At 46.7% G+C, this 27886-nt stretch overlaps 1 protein-coding gene across 1 annotated transcript in view; it reads right to left on the bottom strand.

Annotated features, from left to right (window-relative positions):
* LOC139266304 (collagen alpha-4(IV) chain-like) overlaps window positions 1-27886 on the bottom strand; it is a 367140-nt gene that overhangs the window by 58236 nt on the left and 281018 nt on the right. Inside the window, exons 21-29 of the mRNA XM_070884125.1 lie at window positions 24439-24600; window positions 23247-23339; window positions 19024-19178; window positions 18304-18376; window positions 16543-16649; window positions 14470-14653; window positions 9911-9973; window positions 8820-8927; window positions 247-465 (exon numbers count right to left, since the gene is read on the bottom strand). Of these exons, the coding sequence (XP_070740226.1) occupies window positions 247-465; window positions 8820-8927; window positions 9911-9973; window positions 14470-14653; window positions 16543-16649; window positions 18304-18376; window positions 19024-19178; window positions 23247-23339; window positions 24439-24600 (1164 nt within the window). The remainder of the gene's footprint in view (window positions 1-246; window positions 466-8819; window positions 8928-9910; window positions 9974-14469; window positions 14654-16542; window positions 16650-18303; window positions 18377-19023; window positions 19179-23246; window positions 23340-24438; window positions 24601-27886) is intronic.

The raw sequence follows: 27886 nt of genomic DNA, 5'->3' as shown, positions 1-27886 counted from the left end.
ATTTCAGTCGCGGCGGCCAGTTGACGGCAAAGTGCCGCTGGACTGCCGTTGGATTCCGCCACATGGCCGCCACAAACTGGCGTTAACGGGCCTTAGCAGGACCCTAAATTTTGGCCCCGCAAAGTGCGATCAAAGTCAGTTTCCAAACAGGGATACAGTGAAAATAAGTTCAAGACATCAAGCTTCATTATAAGCAAAGTGATTCGTAGAAAATAAAAAAGGAAAGAAATGGCTTTTAAAAAATACCTGGGCTTCCTCGAGAGCCTGGTTCTCCGGAATCTCCTCTTGCGCCTGTTAAGCCTCTTCTTCCAATTGGCCCCGAGGCCCCTGGAGGACCATGAGATGAATCACCAGGTGGACCTTTCTCTCCTGGAGTACCTGGAAGCCCTGGTAAGCCTTGCACTCCATCTACAGAAGATCCAGGAGGTCCCCAATAACCTGGTTCACCAATTGATCCTTGAAAACCTGAGCAAAGGAATGGAGTTACAAGTTAGTTGTATTGATCCTAGGAACTGTTGACAAGTTGAGAACTAAAGCTAAAAAAAAACAGATCTACTAGACCATATTGTATTATTGTCAGTCGCTTCCCTCACACCTGTCACTGCCTTTCCTGAATAGTCCTGCTACCCTCTCAGATATCATTGTCACAAGCATCCCCGGTAGCACTGCTTTGGCTAAGATTACCACTGTTTACCTCTGGACTGCCATTACCTCCTCCAAAGTATCCACTTACACCATCCAGGATGTTACTAGTCTACCTTAGCTCTTTACTACTCCCCTCTCTACTGCAAATGTATTTAAAAAAGGAGGCAGACAAAAAGCAGGAAACTATAGACCTAACATATGTGGTTGGGAAAATATTGGAGTCCATTGTTAAAGAAGCAGTAGCAGGATATTTGGAAAAGAAAATTCGGTCAGGCAGTGTCAGCATGGATTTATGAAGGGGAAGTCATGCTTGACAAATTTGCTGGAGTTCTTTGAGGATGTAATGAGCAGGGTGGATAAGGGGGAACCAGTGGATGTGGTGTATTTGGATTTCCAGAAGTCATTCGATAAGGTGCCACATAAAAGGTCACTGCACAAGATTAAAGCTCACAGGGTTGGGGGTAATATATTAGCATGGACAACTAACAGAAAACAGAGAGTCGGGATAAATGGGTAATTTGCCGGTTGGCAAACGGTAACTAGTGGGGTGCCGCAGGGATCAGTGCTGGGGCCTCAACTATTTACAATCTATATTAATGACTTGGATGAAGGGACCGAGTGTAAAGTAGCCAAGTTTGCTGATGATACAAAGATGGGTGGGAAGGTAAGTTGTGAGGAGGACACAAAAAATCTGCAGAGGGATATAGACAGGCTATGTGAGTGGGCAAACATTTGGCAGATGGAGTATAAAGTGGAAAAATGTGAGGTTAACCATTTTGGCAGAAAAAATAAAAAAGAACATTATTATTTAAATGGAGAAAGATTGCAAAGTGCTGCAGTACAGAGGGACCTGGGGGTACTTGTGCATGAAACATAAAAAGTTAGTATGCAGGTAAAGCAAGTAATCAGGAAGTCAAATGGAATATTGGCCTTGATTGCAAAGCAAGTGGAGTATAAAAGCAGGGAAGGCCTGCTACGACTGTACAGGGTATTGGTGAGGCCACACCTGGAGTACTGTGTACAGTTTCAGTCTCCTTATTTAAGGAGGAATAAACTTGCATTGGAGGCAGTTCAGAGAAGGTTCACTAGGTTGAATCCTGAGATGAAGGGGTTGACTTATGAAGAAAGGTTGAGCAGGTTGAGCCTATAATCATTGGAGTTTAGAAGAATGAGAGATGATCCTATTGAAACATAAGATACTGAGAGGGCTCGACAAGGTAGATGCAGAGAGGAGGTTTCCCCTCGTGGGGAAATATAGAACTATGGGGCATAGTTTCAGAATAAGGAGTTGCCCATTGACATCTGAGATGAGGAGGAGTTTCTTCTCTCAGAGAGTTGTAAATCTATGGAATTCTCTGCCCCAGAGAGCTGTGGAGGCTGGGTCATTGAATATATTTAAGGTGGAGATAGACAGGTTTTTGAGCGATAAGGGAGTGAAGGGTTATAGGAAGCGGACAGGGAAGTGGACTGAATTCATGATCAGATCATCCATGATCTTATTGAATGGCGGAGCAGGGTCGAGGGTCCAAATGGCCGACTCCTGCTCCTATTTCTTATGTTCTTATGTTCTTATCAAGCTAATATGACCAACCCAAGCCTATCCTCATCCAGTGTCCGTATGTGTGAATGCAAGGGTCAATAAATAATAAATCAGTGGCTGATTTTTCCTCTTTCTAGCCATTTATTTATATTTTTTAATAGGGAAATCAATGTCCTTAGTATTGTGTTCCTAACACAGATGAGACGGCACACAGTGAGGTTAAAGTAACAGTGACCTCAGTCTTTATTAAGACACTCCAGAGTGAGGAACAGGCCTTAGGGGCCGGCTTATATACAGTGCTCCCAAGGGCTGCTGGGATCCCTTGGGACTTCAGGGGATGCGCTCCCTGGTGGCGGAACATGGGAGTGCATGCTTTACAGATATACCACATCACTCCCCCCACAAAGTCAAAGTGAAAACTATTTACAAGGTGAGGCGGTCGGGAGCCTTTCTTTCCCTGGTGGACCGCCTCGGTACAAATGTCTGTTCTGGTGTGTTGGCTGTGCCCTTGCTGGGCTGGCGTGTTGTTGGCCCTGCAGGGCTGCTGGGTGAGCCTGGCCTTGCTGGGCTGTTGGGCACGATGGATTCGATTTCCTGGTCTGGGGTGGTGTTGTTGATCCTTTGGGTGTGTGTTGTGGGCTCGAAAAAGGTGGTGTCTGCTGTGGGTTGTTCAGGGCAGTCTGTGAACCGCAGCCTCGTTTGGTCCAGATACTTTCTGCAAATTTGTCCATTGTCTAGTTTGACTACAAATACCCTATTCCCTTCTTTAGCTATCACCTGCCCGCGATCCACTTGGGACCACGTCCATCGTTTAACACATACACAGGGTCTTATAGATCAATTTCCTGTGACACAGTGGCGCGACCATCGTTTACATTTTGTTGCTGCCGCCTGCTCTCTACCTGATCATGCAGATTGGGGTGAACCAGCGCGAGTCTGGTTATAAGTGTCCTTTTCATGAGTAGCTCAGCCAGGGGCACCCCTGTGAGCGAGTGGGGTCTCGTGCGGTAGCTGAGCAGTACTCGGGACAGGCGGGTTTGGAGTGAGCCTTCTGTGACTCGTTTAAGGCTCTGTTTGATTGTTTGTACTGCCCGCTCTGCCTGCCCATTGGAGGCTGGTTTAAACGGGGCCGAGGTGACATGTTTGATCCCATTGCGGGTCATGAATTCTTTAAATTCGGCACTGGTGAAACATGGCCAGTTGTCACTGACCAGTATGTCAGGCAGGCCGTGGGTGGCAAACATGGCCCTCAGACTTTCAATGGTGGCGGTGGCGGTGCTTCCCGACATTATTTCACATTCAATCCATTTTGAAAAAGCATCCACCACCACCAGGAACATTTTATCGAGAAACGGGCCCGCATAGTCGACATGGATCCTCGACCATGGTTTGGAGGGCCAGGACCACCAACTTAGTGGTGCCTCTCTGGGTGCGTTGCTCAACTGAGCACACACGCTGCATTGCCGTACACAGGACTCTAAGTCAGAGTCGATACCGGGCCACCACACGTGGGATCTGGCTATCACTTTCATCATTACTATACCCGGGTGTGTGCTGTGGAGATCGGAGATGAACGTCTCCCTGCCCTTTTTTGGTAGCACTACACGGTTACCCCACAACAGGCAGTCTGCCTGAATGGACAGCTCGTCCTTCCACCGCTGGAACGGCTTGATTAGCTCTTGCATTTCAACGGGGATGCTGGCCCAGCTCCCATGCAGTACACAGTTTTTTTTTACTAGGGACAGCAGAGGATCTTGGCTGGTCCAAGTCCTAATCTGGTGGGTGATTTATCATTTTCAAACACTTCCATGACCAACAACAAGTCTGCGGGCTGTGCCACCATCAACAAGTTTGCAGGCTGCGCCATTTCCACCCCCGTGGTGGGCAATGGTAGCCGACTGACAGCATCCGCACAGTTCTCAGTGCCTGGCCTGTGGCGGATAGTATAGTTATACGCTGATAGCGCGAGTGCCCACCTTTGTATGCGGGCTGAGGCATTAGTATTTATCCCCTTGTTTTCAGCGAACAGGGATATGAGGGGCTTGTGATCAGTTTCCAGCTCAAATTTGAGGCCAAACAGGTACTGATGCATTTTCTTTACCCCGAACACACACGCTAATGCTTCTTTCTCAATCATGCTGTAGGCCCTCTCGGCCTTAGACAAGCTCCTGGAGGCATAGGCGACAGGTTGCAACTTCCCTGCAACGTTAGCTTGTTGTAATATACACCCAACTCCATACGACGATGCATCACATGCTAGCACAAGTCTTTTACACGGGTTATACAATACAAGCAGCTTCTTGGAGCATAAAATGTTTCTGGCTTTCTCAAAAGCAATTACTTGGTTTTTTCCCCATACCCAGTTCTCACCTTTACGCAATAACACATGTAGGGGCTCTAAGAGGGTGCTTAACCCCGGTAGAAAGTTACCAAAAGAGTGGAGGAGTCCCAGGAACGACCGCAGCTCCATGACGTCCTGTGGCCTGGGCGCATTCCTGATAGCCTGTGTCTTGGCGTCTGTGGGCCGAATGCCGTCCGCAGCGATCTTTCTCCCCAAAAACTCCACTTCTGTTGCCATGAAGACGCATTTCGACCTCTTCAGCCACAGACCTCCTCCAGGTTTTGTAGGTGCTCGGCGGTGTCCCGACCCATGACCAATATGTCGTCCTGAAAAACCACCGTGTGTGGTATCGACTTGAGAAGGCTCTCCAGGTTTCTCTGGAAGATCGCTGCAGCCAACCGAATTCCAAATGGGCATCTGTTGTAGATGAACAGTCCCTTGAGCGTCTTGATGCAGGTGAGGCCCTTCAAAGACTCCTCCAGCTCCTGCGTAATGTAGGCCGAAGTCAGGTCAAGCTTGGTGAATGTCTTGCCTCCTGCCAGCGTCGCAAGGTCGTCTGCCTTAGGTAGCGGGTATTGGTCCTGTAGTGAGAATTGATTAATAGTTACTTTATAATCGCCACAAATCCTGATCCTGCCGTCACTTTTGAGTACTGGAACAATCGGGCTGGCCCACTTGCTGAATTCCACTGGGGAGATAATGCCCTCGCGTTGCAGCCTGTCCAGTTCAATTTCCACTCGTTCCCTCATCATGTGAGGTAACGGTCTCGCCTTGTGGTGAATGGATCGTGCCTCTGGGACCAAGTGGATCTGCACCTTCGCCCCGGAAAATTTTCCAATGCCTGGCTCAAAAAGGGAAGGAAATTTGTTAAGAACCCGGGTACATGAGGCCTCATCGACATGTGATAGCGCTCGGATGTCATTCCAGTTCTAGCGGATTTTGCCCAGCCAGCTGCTTCCAAGCAATGTGGGGCCATTGCCCAGGACAATCCAGAGTGGCAGTTCGTGCACCGTGCCCTCATAGGTGACCTTGACCATAGCGCTGCCCAGGACAGTGATAAGCTCTTTGGTGTACGTTCTCAGTTTCGTGTGGATGGGGCTCAGGGCTGGTCTGAGTACCTTGTTGCACCACAGTCTCTCAAACATTTTTTTACTCATGATGGATTGGCTAGCGCCAGTGTCCAGTTCCATGGCTACGAGTAAGCCATTCAATTTTACATTTAGCATTATAGGTGGACATTTCGTCGAAAATGTGTGCACCCCGTGTACTTCAGCATCTGCCTCCTCTCTGAGGCTCGAAATTGCTTTGATCCACCATGGACCAATCTTCCTCTGCCACATGGTGGTTTGCAGGTTTTGCAGAGCTTGCAACTAGTCTGCAAGCTCGTTGGAGGTGCCCCATTGTTCCACAGCTCTTGCAAACATACCCTTTGAAGCGGCATGAATAGGCTGAATGGAAGCCTCCACAACGCCAACATGGTGTGAATTGCCTTACATTCATCCTTTGTTGCGGACTCTGAGTCATCTGGGTCACCTGAGGCCTGCTGGCAGTTGCAGACTCGTGGATTCTGCCCTGTACATTTCTGCTCGCAAACACAGTTCCAGTTAATGTATGAACATTCAGCACACAAGTGCTAGCAGAGATTTGTTTGGTGTTATCACTGGTGGACATCAACGCCTGTGCTATCGCAATGGCCTTACTGAGGGTCGGTGTCTCTACAGTCAAAAGTTTTCGTAGGATGGTCTCGTGGCCAATGCCCAGTACAAAAAAGTCTGAGCATTTGCTCCAGGTAACCATCAAACTCACATTGTCCTGCAAGTCGCCTTAGCTCGGCGACGTAGCTCGCCATTTCCTGACCTTCAGATCGCTGGCACGTGTAGAACCGATACCTCGCCATCAGCACGCTCTCCCTCGGGTTAAGATGCTTCCGAACCAGTGTACACAGCTCCTCATACGACTTATCTGTGGGTTTCACTGGAGCCAGAAGATTCTTCATGAGGCTGTAGGTCGGTGCCCCGCAGACTGTGAGGAGGACCGCTCTCCTTTTTGCAGCGCTTCCTTCTCCGTCCAGCTCGTTGGCTACAAACTACTGGTCTAGCCGTTCGACATAGGCTTCCCAGTCCTCACCCTCCGAGAACTTTTCCAGGATGCCCACAGTTTGCTGCATCTTTGCGTTGGATTCATGTACTCGTTGCCAGTTATTGTGTTCCTCACACAGATGAGGCTGCACACAGGAAGGTTAAAGTAACAGTGATCTCAGTCTTTAATAAGACACTCCAGAGTGAGGAACAGGCCTTAGGGGCCGGCTTATATATAGTGCTCCCAAGGGATGCTGGGATCCCTTGGGACTCCAGGGGATGAGCTCCCTGGTGGTGAAACATGGGACTGCATGCTTTACAGATACACAACACTTAGGACAGACCATCTTTAACTTTGAAGAGAGTAGGAGGGCAGATAAGGTACATCAAGAAGCAATGGTGCTGAACTTGGGTTTGAAAAGCTGATATCTTACAAACCTACAATCTAATAGACTTGCCAGCAAAGTTGAAGCCCATGGAATAAAAGGGACAATGGCAGCAAGAACAGGAAACAGAGAGTCGTGGTGAACAGTTGTTTTTCGGACTGGAAGGTATACAGTGATGTTCCCCAAGGGTCGGTTCTAGGACCACTGTTTTTCTTGATATATATTAATGACCTGGAGGTGGGTGTACAGGGCACAATTTCAAAATTTGCAGATGAAACAAAACTCAGAAGTATAGTGAACAGTGAGGAGGAGAGGGATCGACGTCAGGAAGACATAGACAGGCTGGTGAAATGGGCAGACATGTGGCAGATGAAATTTAATGCAGAAAAGTGTGAAGTGATACATTTTGGTAGAATGAGGAGAGGACATATACACTAAATGGTACAATCCTGAAGTGGGTGCACGAACAGAGAGACCTGAGGGTACGTGTGCACAAATCGTTGAAGGTGGCAGGGCAGGTTGAAAAGGCTTACGGCATCCTGGGCTTCATAAACAGAGGTATAAAGTACAAAAATGTGGCAATGATGATGAACCTGGTTCGGTCCCAACTGGAGTACTGTGTCCAATTCTGGGCACCACACTTTAGGAAGGATGTGAAGGCCTTAGAGAGGCTGCAGAAAAGATTGACGAGAATGATTCCAGGAATGAGGGACTTCGGTTACGTTGACAGAGGGCAGAAGCTGGGGTTGTTCTCCTTGGAGCAGAGAAGACTGAGTGGAGATTTGGTCGAGGTGTTCAAACTCATGAAGGGTATCTGGACAGAGTAGATAGAGAGAAAGTGCTCCCATTGACAGAAGGGTCGAGAACCAGAGGACACAGATTTCAAGATTTGCTAAAGAACCAAAGGCGATCTAAGAAAAAACGTTTTTACGCAGCGAGTGGTTAGGATCTGGAATGCACGGCCTGAAAGGGTGCTGGAGGCAGACTCAATCTTACCTTTCAAAAGGGAATTGGATAAGTTTCTGAAGGAAACTTCAGAAAATTTTCAGGGCTACGGGGAAAGGGCGGGGGAGTGGGACTAGCTGAGAGCTGGCATGATCCTATGATTCTGTTATTGAGGAAAGAAAAACTGAGGGAAGTAAATAATTCCACAGTTTTTTGGAAAAATAGGAGAGAGTGTAGCAGACTGTGTAACAAGTCTTGGATTTACTAAGTAAGGATGGAGAGTGAAGGAGGAGCACGTAGGATGGCATATTTGGAGCAGGGTAGTAGCATTTGGGAAAAGCGCAGTGAGATTTAGATAGCATATTTGGAGCACGATGAACATTGACCGTAGTTGTATTGGTAAAGAACGACGAGACAAGAAAAATTGAGACAAATAGTGAATGTGAAGTAGATTGCAAAAGAGTGTAAGAAAGAAGGCTGGAGAAAATTAGGGCCAATTGTAGTTTCCCATTCCTGCTCTGTTTTAGATTAACTGATTCAGCGTAAGCCATGAGTCGTACCCGAGACATTCTTGGCCTGAATGGTTCAGAACTATATCATACAGTGCGTTTACAAGCTGGGATATGAGGAGAGCTATTGTCCAAACAGTTAGAACCTGGAAATCTATAATGCAGTTGTAAATTACTTCCTTTATCTGCATATACATCAGACTGTTTAGCATCTCGAATCCAAAGAAAACAAATTCAGTAACAAATCTGGCCAACATTGCCCATTTACACAGAGAAACCATATGGTAAGTTGCAATTCAGAAATAATCAGGGTTCTTAGAACATCCACAACAATAATGATCTAGTTTGATATGACAATTTCATTTGTATTCCCACCTGCTGGTCCAGGATATACCATCAGGCCTGGTTCACCTTTAAGACCTTTAAGCCCATCAAAGCCAATTTGACCTCGTCTGCCATGAATCCCCGTAGAACCCATTGGCCCTGAGGAAGGGAAAGAGAATGGGTGAATTATGACAGGCACACAGTGTAAACCTGAATAGCAGAAATAACAGAAGTTACGAACTGGTAAATAGGTAACTGTTAGTGATTTGTTTTCTTGTGTATAATAAGTTGAGAATAGTGGACAAGGTGACAAGGTAATAACCTAAACAAGAAGTATAGATGGATCTCAAATCTTTATCCCAGTACGCTGTCCATATTCTTGCTTTTGAGTATGTCAACCACAATCCCATTCATTGTGCTAGAGCAGTCTATCCCTCAAATTAACAACTCATAGGGCTGGAAATTCACCAACCTTGCGCCCGTTTTCTTTGGCGATATTTCACCGTTTTTGGCAAGAAATGGTGATCTGATAGTTTCGATAGTCTTGTGCCGGCGGTTTTGAAATACCGCTGGATAGCGGACTGCTGGCGTGCAAGACTGGAAATACCGCCATCACCGTAGTTAGGACGTTTGCCGCACCCGTATTCTGGGTGAAAAAAATTGCCCGAGAAAAACCTGCGTTGCAGCCCCAAAAACAACAGTACGTATGAGGACCTGCAAAAAAGGTGAGTTAAAGTTTTTATTTTAAAATTTTTTTGCAACGCTCACTTAGTTAAGGGTCTTGTAAATGTTTTGTGATTTTTTATTTTTTTGTTTATTGGTATTTTTGCTTGTGTTTTCCTCCCTCCCAGGGCCTGTCTTTTAGCGGTAATCGGCCTCAGACTAAAGTTGGCGAGGACTGCGGTTCCCGCCGCGAATCCTCGTGCAATGCCGGTTTTTAACCGCTGGGCGCATTTTTTCACGAAACTTAGGCCTTTAAAAAATGGCAGTGTGATTAGCGGCATTTTTGGCGATTAAATGCCGAAAAAATATCGCTATGGCCAAAAACCGAATTTCTAGCCCTTACACATTTAGTTCAAGAATTTAATTGCCACTTGTTCTGAAGTACAATAGTGCTGCTGAACTTATTTAAATCTAAACACCTGGAGGTCCTGGCATTCCTTTCGGACCCTTCGGACCTGGGCTTGATGGACACAGTGGGTCACCTGCAGGAGAAAGAAAAATGTTTATGAACAATTAATTGAATATATAAATTGCTTTGCTGCATTAATTAGTCACGGTTTGCAAATGCAGGTTCAAATAAAATTAAAAAGTGCACCATAATACAATCCATAATTGATAGTCTGAGTTGGATGAGTTTATGCTTAATTAGGATTTTGCAGTTAAGAGTTCTGTGTGGATTAAGAACTCTACACATGAAAAGAAACGTGAACGTATTTGATCTTTCCAAGGAGTTCAAATAACTCTGGGCTTGTGGTACACTTTGCACTCGCTCGAAAACTCACTTGCCAGGAAGTTTTTCCTCGGGTTCCCTAATGCCATCGCATCCAGGGCTGTTGCTCTCACTTCTCTGGTATTCAGCTGTTGCATCCATGACTGGTTCTGGCATGTGGTGATGGTGCTCCCTAAATGATGTTAGCTAGGTAATTCCAGGATGTCGATCCATCAATGGTCAAGGAATGATGATTTATGTCCACACCAGAGTGGTGCGTGACAGAGTGGAGGGAGCATGGTGGTGATAATGTCCTCACGATGATGCTCTTGTTGGGCCAATATGATTATTGCTCACTGGATGCCCGATCTGCGAGTTTCAACTTTGCCGCTGCACTTACAATCATGCCTTAAGTGTGACAAGCTGAGCAAATGTTGAGAAGCAGCAAGGAGGCTCCAGCAGTGGTATTTAAAAGGTATCAGAAACAACTTGCACCTGACATGTTTCTGCAGTTTGACTGGCTCTGTGCAACCTTCTGCAACTCCAACTGCTTTGTTAGCTTCTTTCAGCATTGTAAGGTAACAAGGAGTTTTGCTGCAAGTGGAGAATGCCTTCATTCTTATTTAAAGAGATTTGCTCACAACACTTGCTCACAGTCCTGGGGGCTCCAATGGCAGTCCCCCTCGCACTCGAGTATCTTAGGGAGAGGGAATGGAGGCAGCAAAAAAGGCAAGAAGATGCGTTCAGAGGGAGGAGGAAGAAGGCTAAGACAGCTGTCAACAGGAGGCCTTGTCCACCTAGGGCCTTCCGAGAGCATTTCTCTTATATCCGCTTAAGCGATGAGGAGGCTCCGCTGCATCAAGGAGATGGTCACAGAACTCCTGCAACCACACCTGCTGCCTGAGAGCAGGGTGACCACAGCTCTCCCAATGGCAGTCAAGGTCACCATGGTCCTCAATTTCTTCATCAGCAGATCCTTCCATTGTTCAACAGGAGACATAGCTAACATCACACAGTTTGCCATCTATCGCTGCATCTGGGAGGTCAGTGAGGCTCTCTACACCAGAAGAGATTACATTGTCTTCTCTGAGCAGAGAGAAGGACAAGCACACACGTGGCTTTGCCAGGATAGCGGAATTCCCCATGAGATGTTCTGTAAGCGCAAAGGTGCCATTGGTGTACGACCACGCCCCACGCTTCCTGATGGTCAATGCCTGATATCCTGGCCACAGTTATGATGCCCTTTATCTTGTGCTAGCAATCTTTCAGCCATAACATGAAACTCGAGGATGGCTGCTCGAAGAAAGGGTTATCAGTTCTACATCTGGCTGATGACTCCCCTCCACAACCCCACCACTCTTATAATGAGCCATGACTCCACCAGGAACATTATGGAGTAGACCATTGGGCTACTGAAGCAACGGTTCTGCTGCCTTGACCGTTCGGGAGGAGCCCTCCAGTCCCTGGCGGAGCGGGTGTCCCATTTCAGGGTGGTCTGCTGCATGCTCCACAACTTGTCACCAGGGATTACGGGAGCACCTCAGGAGGAGGACGAGGGAGAGGAGGATGATGAGCAAGGCAAGGAGGAGGAGACAGGCAGCAAATCCCCCTTCCAGTTAGGCTGGCCATCAACGCCTCATCAGACTCCGACTATAATGAATGAAACCCCAGATCCCCGTTGCTCACCACATCCCCATCATACCATCCCTCTGGCATGGAATATCACAGCATCCTCCTAGGCACAAAGCTGAAATGAGAGCCACCACAAAAGATTCCAAACAAAATTAATACATTTATCAAAAATCAATTTACACATACGATATCAACTAAGTAACCTGTGCAATCCCTTAGTGCCTGTTGTTTGTGTGCCCTTTCCTGATCTAGTGCACTTACGAAGTGCTCCCCAAGTGGTTGCAGCATGGCTGGTGGAAGGCTGCTGAGTTGCCAGGGGGGAGACTTCAGATGGCCTTGCAGGACAACCTCGAGCAGCTCTGGCCCAAGAAGGCCCGGCTGTAGACTGCACCACCTCAGCAACAGTCTGGGCTGGCTGGCTAGCTAGCAAGCCATGGCAGAGTGGCAGTAGTGGGAACAGGATTGCTGCCACCCCGAGAGAAGACAACAGGTTCCTGCTCCACAGACACACTGCCACTCCCCTGGGGCGGTGTGCCACAGCATTCCTAGCAATCTTATGGAGCTTAGATTGCCGGCCTGCTGCGACACTGAAAAGCCCTGGTCGACAGCGGTAAACCCAGCCACGATGGCAGCAATCTGAACTTGGGTGGCAGCAAGCTGAGACGCCACGAGAGCGGTTTGCACTTCCGCCGCACGCACTGTGATGTTGCGTTGCTTCCGCCTATCCTGCATCGTCTATCACATGTAGCATTATGTCTGGGTCAACACGATCTCTCAGAGAGTTGTCCTTCATTTCCAGCCGGAAATCCTGGGCTCCAATTTCTGTGCAAAGCCCCATGCAATGTTTGGAGCGGACGTCTCAATGCTCCTTGACTTCGCCAAGAGGATCGCTGCAGGTTTGGCGTTAGACCTAGCAATTCGGTATGCAACCCCATCAACCCTTCTTCTGAAGGCTGCCCCATCGTGGTCCTCATTAGAGTACTGAGCAGCAGAACTCATGCATGAACTTGCCCTCTCTGAGAACTGGCCCCCGAGATATAATTTCCCTCTGGCCTTCCTGAAGCTCACTCGTGCCCAGTGCCTCACCCTTTGCAGATAGCACTTCTACACCAGCCCCTAAAGTACATATAATGTTAGCTTCTGAGCTGGTGTCCATCAGTGACAGATGCAGTCACGCTGTGTGTTCTTCTTTTTCTTTTTCTTCTCCCCCCTCGCTCTCCTGCATCGCCTCGGGGACAGGATGGTCTGGCGCTTGTTCTTGATTAGCTGAAAGCAGAAAGGTACAAGAGTCGGGTTATGGTGCTGGGAGATGTTGGCAAAGCAAGATATGCAGGCGTACAGCATCAACAGCTTGAAAGTAAAAAGCAATTGTGGAATGGCGGGAAAGTGGGATGTGAGAAGAAGGATTAGGAATGAGCATAACTTTGTTGCCCCCAATGGTTTCAACTTCGCCGGTTGCCACGGCGTGCATGACCTCCTGCCCAATGATCTCCAGCACTCACCCCTCCAATTGGCTGAGGTCCTGGGTTGCAGTTTGCCCCTTTCCTGTCTGCCGTTGCTCTTTCCTGTTATGCATGACCTTGGCCTGAAAAAGAAAGTGAAGTGTGTGAATGAGTGTGGTACAATGTGCCTGCCATAGTTGAATAGCTGTCAGTGTGTCCAAGGTGTGAGATGTGGGTGTGAGTGTTGCAGCAGTGGTAGGGTTATGAGGGTGAAGTGAAGCTCTGGTTGTGAGGTATCAGTGTTGATAGGTAGAAATTGTTTGTAGGTGAATGCTGGTGTTGTGGTGCATTGAGCAGTATGTGAGGCTTGAGGTGGTTATGGCATTTGCTGAAGCCTTCACTCACCTTGACCGGCCGTGTGAGGTCATTAAACTTCTTGCAGCACTAGATCGCCGACCTGGGACCACAGTGCTGGCTGTCACATAGTCGGCTATCTCTTACCAGAGCCTTCCAGATGTTTGGGGCTAGGGCAGCCGACATCCTCTCCAGGCCACCACCAATGCCTTAAGAGCCACGTCTGAGAATCTGTGAACTCTCTCCCTGTGCTGAGGTTCAACCATCTGCTTCCAGGTGGAGTTGGAATTGGATTGACAATGAAGTGCTGTAGCTTCAATGCACTTCTCATTTAAGTGCTAAATATAGCCTGTGCCAAACATGACTTGGAATTAGACTGGACCTGATATTGGCCCACCTGTTGAGTGCTTGGCCAATGAGCAGTGGTTTTAGTGCTGAGATCAGCACCATAATCATGTTAATGAGGACAGAGGATGAATTTTGCGTGCTACCCAGACCATCTTGACCTGGTGCAGCTTAACATCATTGGGCCTTAACACTGCCCATTTTGTGACCATATCCAATTTCAAGGCCAATCCATTTTACCCACACAGAATCAGAACAGTAGTTCACCCTTCCCATGGCGGATAATGGAGTTATAGTTTCACAAACCTATACTACATTGCAGTAAGATAACAATTTTGTACTACAATAAAGTGAGAGTTATTGGCCTGCACTACATTACAGTAAGGTTTACAGCCCTGTATTACATTATCTTCCTTTTAAAAATATATATTTATACGACATATATAATGTAATAGTTAAAAATGTTTGTTGAATTCTACATTGGATACTGCATTACCTTTTTGGCCTTTTTGACCTTGAAAACCCTCTGGTCCTGGAAGACCCTCACCTCCCACATGACCATTTTGGCCTTTTGGACCAGAATAACCCATGCCTTGGGGTCCCTGTGATCCTCGAAAACCTGGAGTTCCTTGGAGACCAGCTGAGCCTTTGTCCCCTGGAAGTCCCATCTTTGCTTCACCCTATGAGAGATTTAAATATAATGAAAGACAATGAGATACTTCAAGCTTCAGAGGCAAGGTTAAAAAAAAACCAGTGGGGGTGATTTTAACCCTACCTACCTGCCTGGCAGAAATCGGGCGGGTGGGCAGTTAAAATCAGCCTGAGTTCCTTACCCGCCCTGGAACCTTCGGTTCCGATTTTCACCTGCTCTCCTGAGAAGGCAGCAAGGATACTTGCCCAAAGCTGCCGGGATCCACAGGCCCAAAAGGAAAATGTTACTTTTGTGGGGCTAATGTGTCGCCTGATGGTTACATGAGTCAATTTTGAACAGTTCCCTTCGTAGTATTGAAAATGTCAATTAGTGCACCTCAACGTTTCCTACTGATCATCTTCTCAGCTTGCCTCTCAAATTTAAACCCCCAGTGCCCAGAATCCTATTGGTTGTTCATCTCTGTACCTTCTCAAGCGTAATAATGCTTTCCCGACCGAACTGCAGATAGTGCTCCAAATGGCCTCTGATCCCTAATTTCCTCTCCAGCTAAGGCACAAAAATGCCATAATCTGGGCAGGTGAGGGTAGTTTTTGGGCCAGGAACTGGTTACACCAGGTGCCCGCTCCTTTTTCCACCCATGCAATTTGGTGATAGTTGTATAATGCACCCCACCCATATATGGGTTGAGTGTCTTCTGAGGACATGCAAATGAGAGAAGCATGCCACATGGTTTGTGGGCGAGGAATGTGGGAACAGGGAATGACGGTGCATCCAGCAGTCACCAGGACCAATTTCAGCAATGCAATTGATTGTGCTACTCAAACTGACCTAATGGAACTAGCAATTAAAAAAAAAAAGTCTTGAACGTTCCTTGGGTTGGATACACGGGGGAGAATTATGGTCGGAGGCTTCCTGCAGAAGAATGCCTCTGACCGAAATTTTTTTAACAAAAATACCTGGTGGTCCCAGAGGAACATAGGATTGCGATCGGAGGCTTCCATTCGCAAACCAGCATACGGGGACATGTCGTCCAGATACGTATTCGTATCCTGGGATCACGTGGGCCTGGACCACCAATGAACATCTAGTTGTATGAGCTCCCATTACTATCAATGAGAATATCCCCCAAAACAAGAAACATAACACAATAAATTTTTTTAAAAACCATTTAAAATTACACATTTAAAATTAATTGAAATTGAATTGTAATTCAATGTTTTAGAAAAAGATTACTTTTTTGAATTTTTATTTAATAGAGTTAAAAATAAACTTATCTTAACGGACAGGGTTTTTAATATAAAAATTAGTGATTAATTTTAATTTTTCTATGTTTTAAAAGTCTTACGTTGGTAAAAGTAAGCTGTACGTCTGCTTTTACCAGGTGTAAGAGTTTGAAGCACATTCGCTGGGCAAGAGTTGGACAAATAGCCCAATCCCTGCCCCGCGAATGTCCTTCCTGCGGGGATGCGTTGGAACTGTCGAAAGAAATCTTGACAGATCGGAAAAGCTGGTTCTCGACGCATGCGCACCGCGTGCCAAGAACCAGCATTTGCGAGGCCTCTTCTGGTGTGTGCGCGCATCGTACGGACCCGGCGAGGCTGCAATTTTCGGTCCATTACTACTGACGCAATGCGTTACCATGACTTTGCACCATTCCCGGCCCCCCCCCCCCCACCCTAGAGGGGTAGCATTTACTGAGGGGTTCTCCCGATCTCCTGCCATAACTGTGGCAGAAGACCCGGAGAAATGGCATAAATGGAGATTAGGAGAACCCAGTGGAAGATGCATCTTACCAAAAAAAGAGGCTGGGATGTGTACCAAAGGTTGCGATCACTGCAGTAATGATGAGAATGTAGGTACGGTAGTATAACAGTGTCAACCACAAACTAGTTCACACTTAGCCAGACCAATACTCACTGGGACTCCTTGCTGGCCGATAGGTCCTGGATTGCCATGTTGGCCAGGTTGACCTGGTCTCCCGCTACCACCTGCAGGTCCTGGGTCACCTGGATTTCCTTTCTCTCCTGTTGAAGGAAAATACAAAAATATTTCAATGATCATTGTCTCGATCATCTACGGAGCAGTAACTGCACTTTAAAAGTAATTCATTGTTTGTGAAGTGCTTTGCTGCATTTCTGTGACACATGAGAAGGCACTCTATAAACGCAAGCTGTTTCTTTTCTTTCAAGGCAGCTTCTCTCCTTATAGGAAACTTCTGTATGACAAGAGCAGATTTCGGAGAACACATGATCCACACCCTCTCACACAGTTTGTGCTTGTAACTCAGCAAGTTGTGCATTTTCTCTGTACTTATTGCTGTTCTGCATATGTTAGAAAGTAATTGTTTGCACTACTAATTATATATTTCAGAAAGTGAAACGCTTCCATTACACAGTTAAGATACTCAGCCAGTTAACTCTTTGGGGATGAAATTGACCCCTTTTTATACCCCCGTTAGTGTCTCCGGGGGGCGCTAATGGGGCGCAATGGTGTTTTTGCCTCCGGGGAAATTGCCCTGGAGGTTTGGGGAACATCCGTATAGCGCTGGCCTGCTCAGCCTGGTGCTGGATACAGCGCTGCGTTACCGCCCCGGGAGCACCCCTCCAAGGTAGCTGAGCGCACGACACAATTGCACGTCGGGGACGGGACTTCCAAGCTGGGCGATAAAAGTCCCGGCCCCGGAAGGTTAATCGGGGAGAGGGGCAATTTCGCCCCCTTTCATTCGACATCCAGGCTAAATTCAAGAAGTTCTTGCATCAGATTTACTGCACGCACTTCTGATTCCACATTTGTGAAACATTGTCACCACCCTTCAAGAATTTGTACACTTGTACACCAGGGGATACTCAACAGTTGCCCAAGTATGACTAAAACCCACCTTTTGATAAATATTTAAAAATAAAATATTAAACCCTACCCTCTTCTGTAACCTCCCAGAAATTATTTGGAAGGTAAGCAGTCTAGCGTTTAATCTTAGCTCAAAGTCTTTCAACTACATGAATTATTCTAAATGATACCAATTAGTTCACTCCCAATAAATTACATCCTATAAACTAAAGGCTAATGACAACAAAAACTTGTATTTATATAGTGCCTTTAACACAGTAAAACTTCCTAAAGTGCTTCACAGATGCGTCATCAAACAACATTTGACACTGAGGTAGGTTTTAACGGATGCCTTAAAGAAGGAAAGAGAGGTAGAGAGGCGGAGAGTTTTAGGGAGGGAATTCCAAAGGTTAAGCCCATGACAGGTGATGTCACAGCCGCCAATGGTAGAGTGATTAAAATCGGGGATGCACAAGAGGTCAGAGTTATAGGAGCGCAGGCATCTCGGAGGGTTGTAGGGCTGAAGGATGTTGCAGAGATAAGGGTGGGACAAGATCGTGCAGGGAGTTAAAAACAAGGATGAGAATTTTAAAATTGAGGCATTGCTTAAACGGGAGGCAATGTAGGTCAGCGAACACAGGGGTGATGGGTGAACAGGACTTGGTTAGGACACGGACATCAGTGTTTTGGAGAATAAAGCCATTTAATATCAGGTATAACATGGATTAGATACACTGCAAATATTCATTACAATGCAGATTACAACACCTGTAGCAAGATATTTATTTACAATGTCTCAATAAGAGACTTCAGGACTCTGGTTCAGTTTCCTCAATTTAAAGTAGCGATTACCTTTCTTAGCGTCCTGAGATGCCTCTCCTTTCTGGCCCTTTGCGCCTAGAGAGCCTTGCCTTCCAGGAGGTCCCTGTGGGGTTAAATAATGACATTCAGATTGAGAACTAACATAACCTTGTTTTGTTGTGGGGCAATTTATTTTTTTATTCTCAAATTAGGAGTGTTTGTGCTGGGCAATGAAATAGCCGTCAGCACCAATCCCTTTAATATCAGGTATAACAAGGATTAGAAACAGATCAAAGCTCACTCGATATTGTCTCAACAACTTACATAAACCTCAACTTTAGGAGAGCAATTCCACGGCAATTATACTTTCATCCACAAATGCAATGGACTCTAGGATTAGCAGCACATTAACATTGGTTTTATGCTGCAGATTGGCGCCAACTTGCAACTAGGTTGACCCAGCTTAAACACATTTCACATCCCCTCAATCGAAGTTGGATTTGAACCAGGGTCCCAGCCGTGAAGGACATCACTGTCACCCAGTACTTACAAGCACCAGTCTTACCCAAGTGTTGATGTAGAATTACAGCCACCAGGTATAATATTCACCATGTCTATTAGAATCAAAACACCAATACACTCAATAGTTTATTCCTGATTTGAAAACAGAATGCTCTCCCAAATGAACCAGAGGTTCAAAAATTATATATCGTGTTACTTTTCACTAATTATAGACCTCTGTCTCGGGCCATTTACTAGTAATGTACTCACATCAAGTCCGAACAATCCAACTGATCCAGGCAGTCCACGGTTACCCTGATCTCCCTTTCTTCCTAGATTCCCAAGATTCCCTGGGATGCCTGGAGTGCCTGGATTTCCTGGGGGTCCTTGAGGACCCGGGTGGCAGGCACAGTCCCCCAGATCTCCTGTCCAACAAAAATCAAGACTTAATACAAGGCAAATAAATTAAAAATAACTCATTTTAAAAGCAAAATGAATGGTCTAACATATCTGCTGTACATCTCTTATTTAACCATTAGACTTATTTTTGGCCTTGATTAGAATAAAATTCAGTCTCTATGTACCAGCTTTATGCTGTGCAATCTGACTAGAAGAGAGTAATTTAAAGACAATTTATAGCAGAGGATTTGTTGTTTTTAAAAAAAAAAAATTGTTCATGGGATATGGGTGTTGCTGGCAAGGCCAGCATTTATTGCCCATCCCTATTGTAATGTATGCACCTGTGAGTGTGCACAGGCGCTGGGCCCTGACTCCGTTAGGTGTGTCGAAGAGGCTCAAGCACGTGGGGCGATCTCGTGTGAACTGACCCCCGTCCGGACGGAATTCCTCATCGGCGCCAAGCCCCGAAATTTCCCTTGGGATCCAGCGCCTCACAATTTGAGCCTCCTCTGGGAAATCCCTTCCGTGCCTTTCAGTTCTGCGCGGAGGGGATTCCTGTGCAGGCTGTTCTTGCACACTCTCTACGTTGCCATCCTCGTCTGCCGTCTGGACACGCCATGGCGCACCATCTTGCCGTCCGGAAGAGGCGGGGATCCCCAATGGAGTGCTCTCTATGCGGGAGTCCTCCCTCTATTTATTGGGGACTTGACCTGGGGGGTGTTGCACGGTGCAGTTCACGGGCTCCCAGGCCGCCTGCAATTTCTGCGGTCTGGAAGAGTCCGTGTTCCATGTTTTTATGGAATGTGCGAGGTTGCAGCCCCTATTCCATTATTTGAAGGGGCTGCTCCTGAAATTCTGGTTGCACTTCATAGAAACATAGAAACATAGAAAATAGGTGCAGGAGTAGGCCATTCGGCCCTTCTAGCCTGCACCGCCATTCAATGAGTTCATGGCCGAACATGCAACTTCAGTACCCCATTCCTGCTTTCTCACCATACCCCTTGATTCCCCTAGTAGTAAGGACTTCATCTAACTCCTTTTTGAATATATTTAGTGAATTGGCCTCAACAACTTTCTGTGGTAGAGAATTCCACAGGTTCACCACTCTCTGGGTGAAGAAATTCCTCCTCATCTCGGTCCTAAATGGCTTCCCCCTTATCCTTAGACTGTGTCCCCTGGTTCTGGACTTCCCCAACATTGGGAACATTCTTCCTGCATCTAACCTGTCTAACCCCGTCAGAATTTTAAACGTTTCTATGAGGTCCCCTCTCATTCTTCTGAACTCCAGTGAATACAAGCCCAGTTGATCCAGTCTTTCTTGATAGGTCAGTCCCGCCATCCCGGGAATCAATCTGGTGAACCTTCGCTGCACTCCCTCAATAGCAAGAATGTCCTTCCTCAGGTTAGGAGACCAAAACTGTACACAATACTCCAGGTGTGGCCTCACCAAGGCCCTGTACAATTGTAGCAACACCTCCCTGCCCTTGTACTCAAATCCCCTCGCTATGAAGGCCAACATGCCATTTGCTTTCTTAACCACCTGCTGTACCTGCATGCCAACCTTCAATGACTGATGTACCATGACACCCAGGTCTCTTTGCACCTGCCCTTTTCCTAATCTGTCACCATTCAGATAATAGTCTGTCTCTCTGTTTTTACCACCAAAGTGGATAACTTCACATTTATCCACATTATACTTCATCTGCCATGCATTTGCCCACTCACCTAACCTATCCAAGTCACTCTGCAGCCTCATAGAATCCTCCTTGCAGCTCACACTGCCACCCAACTTAGTGTCATCCGCAAATTTGGAGATACTACATTTAATCCCCTCGTCTAAATCATTAATGTACAGTGTAAACAGTCCCACACTCCTGATCTTTGGGCACCCTGTGCGACGGGGAGTGGGCAGGTCGAAAGGCCTCCTCGTAGGACTGCTCCTGGGCATGGCCAAGGGGGCCATCAGCCGGTCCAGGCAGCGGGCGGTCGAGGGGGTCGTTCAGTCTGACTGCCTGCCTCTCTTCCGCGGTTACATCCGAGCCAGGGTAGCCCTGGAGATGGAGCACACGGTGTCCACCGGTACGCTCGCGGCCTTCCACGAGAGGTGGGCGCCGGAGGGACTGGAGTCCCCTATTTTAAAAAGGAGGCAGACAAAAAGCAGGAAACTATAGACCAGTTAGCCTAACATCTGTGGTTGGGAAAATGTTTGAGTCCATTATTAAAGAAGCAGTAGCAGGACATTTGGAAAAGCAAAATTCGGTCAGGCAGAGTCAGCATGGATTTATGAAGGAGAAGTCAGGTTTGACAAATTTGCTGGAATTCTTTGAGGATGTAACAAACAGGGTGGATAAAGGGGAACCAGTGGATGTGGTGTATTTGGACTTCCAGAAGGCATTTGACAAGGTGCCACATAAAAGGTTACTGCATAAGATAAAAGTTCGCGGGGTTGGGGGTAATATATTAGCATGGATAGAGGATTGGCTAACTAACAGAAAACAGAGAGTCAGGATAAATGGTTCATTCTCTGGTTGGCAATCAGTAACTAGCGCAGTGCTGCAGGGATCAGTGCTGGGACCCCAACGATTTACCATCTATATTAACGACTTGGAAGAAGGGACTGAGTGTAACGTAGCCAAGTTTGCTGACGATACAAACATGGGAGGAAAAGCAATGTGTGAGGAGGACACAAAACACTCTGCAAAAGGGCATAGACAGGCTAAGTGAGTGGGCAAAAAGTTAGCAGATGGAGTATAATGTTGGAAAGTGTGTGGTCATGCAATTTGGCAGAAAAGAAATCAAAGAGCAAGTTATTATTTAAATGGAAAAGATTGCAAAGTGCTGCAGTACAGCGGGACCTGGGGGTACTTGTGCATGAAACACAAAAGGATAGTATGCAGGTACAGCAAGTGATCAGGAAGGCTAATGGTATCTTGGCCTTTATTGCAAATGGGATGGAGTATAAAAGCGGGGAAGTCTTGCTACAGTTGTACAGGGTATTGGTGAGGCCATACCTGGAATACTGCGTGCAGTTTTGGTTTTCATATTTACGAAAGGATATACTTGCTTTGGAGGCAGTTCAGAGAATGTTCACTAGGTTGATTCCGGAGATGATGGGGTTGACTTATGAGGAAAGGTTGAGTAGGTTGGGCCTCTACTCATTGGAATTCAGAAGAATGAGAAGTAATCTTATCGAAACATATAAGATTATGAGGGGGCTTGACAAGGTGGATGCAGAGAGGATGTTTCCACTGATGGGGGAGACTAGAACTAGAGGGCACGATCTTAGAATAAGGGGCTGCCCATTTAAAACTGAGATGAGGAGAAATTTCTTCTCTCAGAGGGCTGTGAATCTGTGGAATTTGCTGCCTCAGAGAGCTGTGGAAGCTGGGACATTGAATAAATTTAAGACAGAAGTAGACAGTTTCTTAAACGATAAGGGGATAAGGGGATATGGGGAGCGGGCAGGGAAGTGGAGCTGAGTCCATAATCAGATCAGCCATGATCTTATTGAATGGTGGAGCAGGCTTGAGGGGCCGTATGGCCTACTCATGCTCCTATTTCTTATGTTCTTAAGTTCTTATGAGTGCATCATCACCCCCGGCAACCAAATTTTAATTTGATTTAAGTTACTGTCCAAAGTTTAATTTGTTTAATGTGTCGGTTTTAGTGCCCCCCCCCTTTAATCAGGGGGCACTTGATTTACAGATCAACTTAAGATAGCTGTAGAGCAGTTCATTTTGAGTGGCTTAGCTAGTCACGTGATGTTCACAAGACTCAATAAAGCCCCAGTCAGTTGGGTCTAGGTCATCCACGATGAGGTATGCAGTTGTGAGCCTAGTGGATGAACTGGTAATGTGTAGTGTGATTGTTAAACCTTTGTTAATAAACCAACTAGTTCTTAATAGCAATGTGTTGTGACTTCTTAAGCAAAGAATCCATGAAGCAAATACATTACAACTATTTTGCCCTTGAGAAGGTGGTGGTGAGCCGCCTTCTTGAACCATTGCAGTGCGTGTCCATTATTTGAAAAATAACACTGTTAAACTGTGGCCTTGTTACTTCTAACAATATATTATATTAAATATAAAACTTACCCTTTAAACCAACCATTCCTTTTTGACCTTGAGGCCCTTGGTTACCGTTTGGACCTGGTGGCCCTGGAGGTCCCAATGTTTCACAAATGAAACCTATACTTTCATCCAGACAAAATAAATTATCAGTGTGCACACAGGCAAATTCCCATTTAGTTACAATTTGTGACATATTTTTGTAATCATTTCCTAGGTTTGTATCCCGTTAAATAGCTTTCCTGTTCTCGGTTACCTTTTCCTTTTGGGAGATTAGCCGAGACAATACAGGGTAAATTTTAAATTCCCCGGAGATGCTATCGATCCCTTCCCCTGGGCGATAACCACTCGGCCTGCTCGGCTTGGTAAACCTGCACCGATAATAGCCTCCGGGGGGCGCTAATGGGGCAATAAAAAAGGGCAATTTCGCCCCCTTAGAATTTTAAGAACTTAGGGCTAGAAATTGCCCCTCGCCCCGTTTGGGGGCTGTAACTTTCCAGGGCCGGGACTTCCTGTGCCCGGGCCCGAAGTACTGCCCCCGACGCAGAATTGGACTGTACGTCCCTCAAAGGAAGCGGAGTGCTGTCTCTGGTGCTCCGTTTCCTGTGAGGTGCGATCCTGGGGCAGTAGCGCGGAGTTGGAGTCCAGCGGCGCGCGGAGCAGGCCAGTGCTACGTGCAAGCTCCACGTAGCACTGACGCGCTACATCGTCCCTTCCCTTGCATTAACGGGGAGGGCCGCTGCACACTCTGCAGGCCCTTTGGTGACCACCACCGGGTCACCAGGGACTCGATCGGCCAGGCCAGCAGCCCGGTTCCCAAAAGGGAGTGCTGGGCGGCACAATGGCACCCCTTGAAGGGGTGGCCCAGCGCCGGATGTCTGCCAGCTTCGTGGCCCGCGGGGAAATCTCCCCCACGGGGCGGTGAGGGATCGGCGCTCATGGTGATGATGTTCGCAGTCTGTGAGCATTCTGCTTATTTGATTGGTTCCTTGTTGATCTCAGAGCAGCCCGCACAAGGGGTTCCCCACTAAACTCCGTTGATTTTAATTGAAGGTTGGAAAACCAAAGTTCTCGAAACAGGGATAACAAGATGCTTGTGCGAAGCGTACTTCGGTGCCAGCAGTGAGCGCCTTCGCTTCACCGCTGATCGCAAATTCTGGGCCACCGTGCTCTCTACAGCCTGATCATCACACAGACCCCCGACCATATTTTCATATACCTGGGTTGCCTTTTGCACCACGGGGACCTGGGGGTCCTTCTAAACCTGGGAGCCCTCGAGGCCCTTCGATTATATCTGGCTTTGGACAGTCATCACTTCCTTTCCGTCCTTTCTCTCCTTTAGGACCATCTACACCTGAAAACCCTGCTCGGCCTGGTAAACCTGCACAGATAAGATATCTTTAAGATAATTTGATCAAAGAAAATAGCTGCTAACTGCATCAACTAATGCATCTTTTTACAGAAGGCTGTTCTTAGTTTTCTCGTGCTTAATGTAAAACACTGATTTGAGCCTAAACTAAGAGAAAAGGGTTGAGTGGAAGGAAAGGAGAGCTATTAGCAATTCAAATCCTGGCTGCTTTTATAATAGCAATATGGCAATGGTACCTCAGATTCTGCTGCTGTGGAATCAGTAACGTTGATCACAAAGAAATGGCAATTATTTTGCCTGGCAACAATTGTGAGCATTATTACTGACAGTAACGATCTACAGTTATAATCTACTTTACCAATATAACTGCTATCCCGCTAGTCACGATTTACTAGATAGCCTATAGTGGGACAAGGTGGTGGTTAGACTGAACACCCGATCATCCTTTCAGTTCACTGTGCGAATGTCATATTTATGGATAGAGTAGCAATTGGTTTTATTTATACCACCTTGGTTTACTTCCTGGACACAACTTGTAGCAAAAAAAAAGGAATAGGATTTATCCATCTTCGCAGCAAATGTTATTGCGAGAAATTATATGCAATAACTCATCCATCATCTCTGAAAAAGCAGGTATTGGTACAGTAGCAAAGTAATATCTATATATTCAGACTTTTATGTAAAGTTGATTTCAAATAGTCAAGGAGAAAATACCATATTTGGATAACTTTCTGCCAATAACCATTGCATTAAACCTGCTGTCACCTCTCACTGGCAATATGGACGGAATTATGTTCGGGGAGGCGGTTTTGGGTCCGAGGCAGGCGGGAAACCCGGGAGGTTGGGCCCTGCAGTTTCCCGCAGCTCCTGCCGATTTTACCGGCAGGGCCTAATTTGAATGCGAGGCCTTGGTTTCCCCGCCTGCAGCCAGCCGGCTTGAGAGGCGTCAGTCCGGAGGAGGGATCGAGGAAGGGGGGTTGGGACTGGCGAGAGGTGGAGTCAGGATTGGCGGGGTACGTGATTGGTGGGATCGTCGGGAGGGGGTCGGGATCTGCGGGAGGGGTGGGTCATCGTTTGGAGGGGGGGGTTGGTGATCGGGGGGGGGGGAAGGCGGAGAGGATTGTGGGGGGGGGGGGAGGGGGCTTGCAGGATCGGCAGGGGATCGGCAGACGATGGTGGGGTGGTTGGGGATCAGCAGGCAAACGGGGATCGCGGGGGCTATTGGGGATCACAGGCGAGGGATTGGGAATTGCGGGGGTGGAGTGGGTCAGCCAGGGAATGGAGGGGTGCCAGAAGATCATGGCCGGCCTCATCATCGTTTGGGGGTGGGGGGGGGGGGGGGGGCGGTGGCCCGGGGGAGGCATAAGAAGATATCGGAGGCCTCATGGGGGTTCTCCTATCGCGGGGGGGGGGGTATGCTCGGGACTCTGGATCCAGGAGGTAGGTATAAAACCACTTACCGCCTGGATACAGTAGCTTCCGCCTCTGTTTAACTGCGGGAAGTGGGCGGGTTGGAAGTGGGATCAGGTCGGGATTCACATTTTTAGCAATTGAACTGACCCCGCACTCAAAACCCACAATTGTTTGATGGAAAATTCCAGCTGAAGAACCCAAAATGTTGAAAGGATTTAATAGTAGGAACGGCAACAATCATGGGCGATTTCAATCTTCGTATTGATTGGACAAATCAAGTTGGTCAAGGTAGCCTTGAGGAAGAGTTCATAGAGTTTATCCGGGGTGGTTTCCTTGAACAGTACGTTGCGGAACCAACCAGGGAGCAGGCTATCTTAGATCTGGTACTGTGTAATGAAACAGGATTAATAAACAATCTCCCAGTATAGGATCCTCTAGGAAAGAGTGAAATGGTTGAATTTCAAATTCAGTTGGAGGGTGAGAAAGTTGGACCTCAAACCAGTGGACTTGGAAAATAGATTAAAGTGTGGGACATTTAATGAGATATTTCATAACTCTCAACAAAAATATATTCCAGTGAGAAGGAAAGACTTTAAGAAAAGGGAGAACCATCCATGGCTAACTAAGGAAATAAAGGACAGTATTAAATTGAAAAAAAAGGCTTACAAAGTGACCAAGATTAGTGGGAGACCAGAGGATTGGGAAACTTTTAAAAACCAGCAAAGGGTTAAAAAAAACAGGAGTGAAGGTTTATGGCGAGTGGGCAGGGAAGTGGAGCTGAGCCCAAGATCAGATCAGCCATGATCTTATTGAATGGCGGAGCAGGCTCGAGGGGGCAAATGGTGTACTCCTGCTCCAATTTTTTATGTTCCTATTAAAGTAATTCCTAGCGTTTTTATTGTGAAAAAAAAATCATGATTTACGAATTTTAAGAATGGTCCAAACATCTTCAAGCAATTAATATATTTAAAGACATCCATATGGTGCAATGCGTTGTATTTCTGCTGCTCATATTTGCGAAATAGGTTCAGCCGATAGTTCCCGACAAGGTCAGTCCCTGATCTCATCCAGGCTTTCTGGAGTGGTGGTGATTGCTTCCCAAAGGAGAAAGAGGAAAAATCACTGGAGGGAAGTCAATTCTATGCCTCCTAGTGACCAGTTCAAGAGAAGAACTGGTGAAGGTCAGGGAATAGATGGCCCTCTGTCCAGATGCTGAATAAGGTCATAAGAACAAACAGGAAGAAAAATTACTTTTAAAAAAATGGAAGTTCAACAAAATAATAGTTTAATTTACATTTCCATAGTGGCAACTCAGATGAATTTGAACATCGGATTTGCCCCAATCAAGAATTATTTTTAATTTATAGGGTTAGAAGGTAAATTATTTTCTTGAAGGTGTGGGATTCAAGAGCTGGGAAAGAACACATTTTGTAACCCGTGATACATCAGCTATTCTTAGGTTAGATGCAGGTGAAACTCTGTACAGTAACTTCCAGTAATGTGCCTTATCCACAGCATCAGCGAAGCAACCCCTTACTGAAGGTTTTGGAGTAGAAATTGATTATGGTCTGTTAGGTCCCTCATTTACATGTGAAAGAAGCCGGGGATTCCTGAAAAACTGCTCGATTCAACATGGACAGTCTTTCAGCTGTCTTCGAGGTGCGGGGGGCATTTCCCCCGGAAACCGGTACCTTTTGCGCCATTTTGCGAGGAACTTTATTTTTCCCCCCTTTATTTTTCACACTGGCCACCTTGGGACTTTTCTGAGTGAGACTCAGGGTCAGGTGGTGGCAAAGTACTTTGTGCACTGGGACTCTACCTGCTTTGTGTAGGATTGGATGATTCCCAAAATCATTTCACAGCAGCCTCTTACAGCAGTGTAGGC

The sequence above is a fragment of the Pristiophorus japonicus genome, chromosome 6, assembly GCF_044704955.1.
Source record: "Pristiophorus japonicus isolate sPriJap1 chromosome 6, sPriJap1.hap1, whole genome shotgun sequence".
NCBI classification, from domain to species: Eukaryota; Metazoa; Chordata; class Chondrichthyes; family Pristiophoridae; genus Pristiophorus; species Pristiophorus japonicus.
The sequence above is the reverse complement of the archived record's forward strand: the minus strand, read 5'-3'. Positions and strand labels throughout refer to the sequence as shown.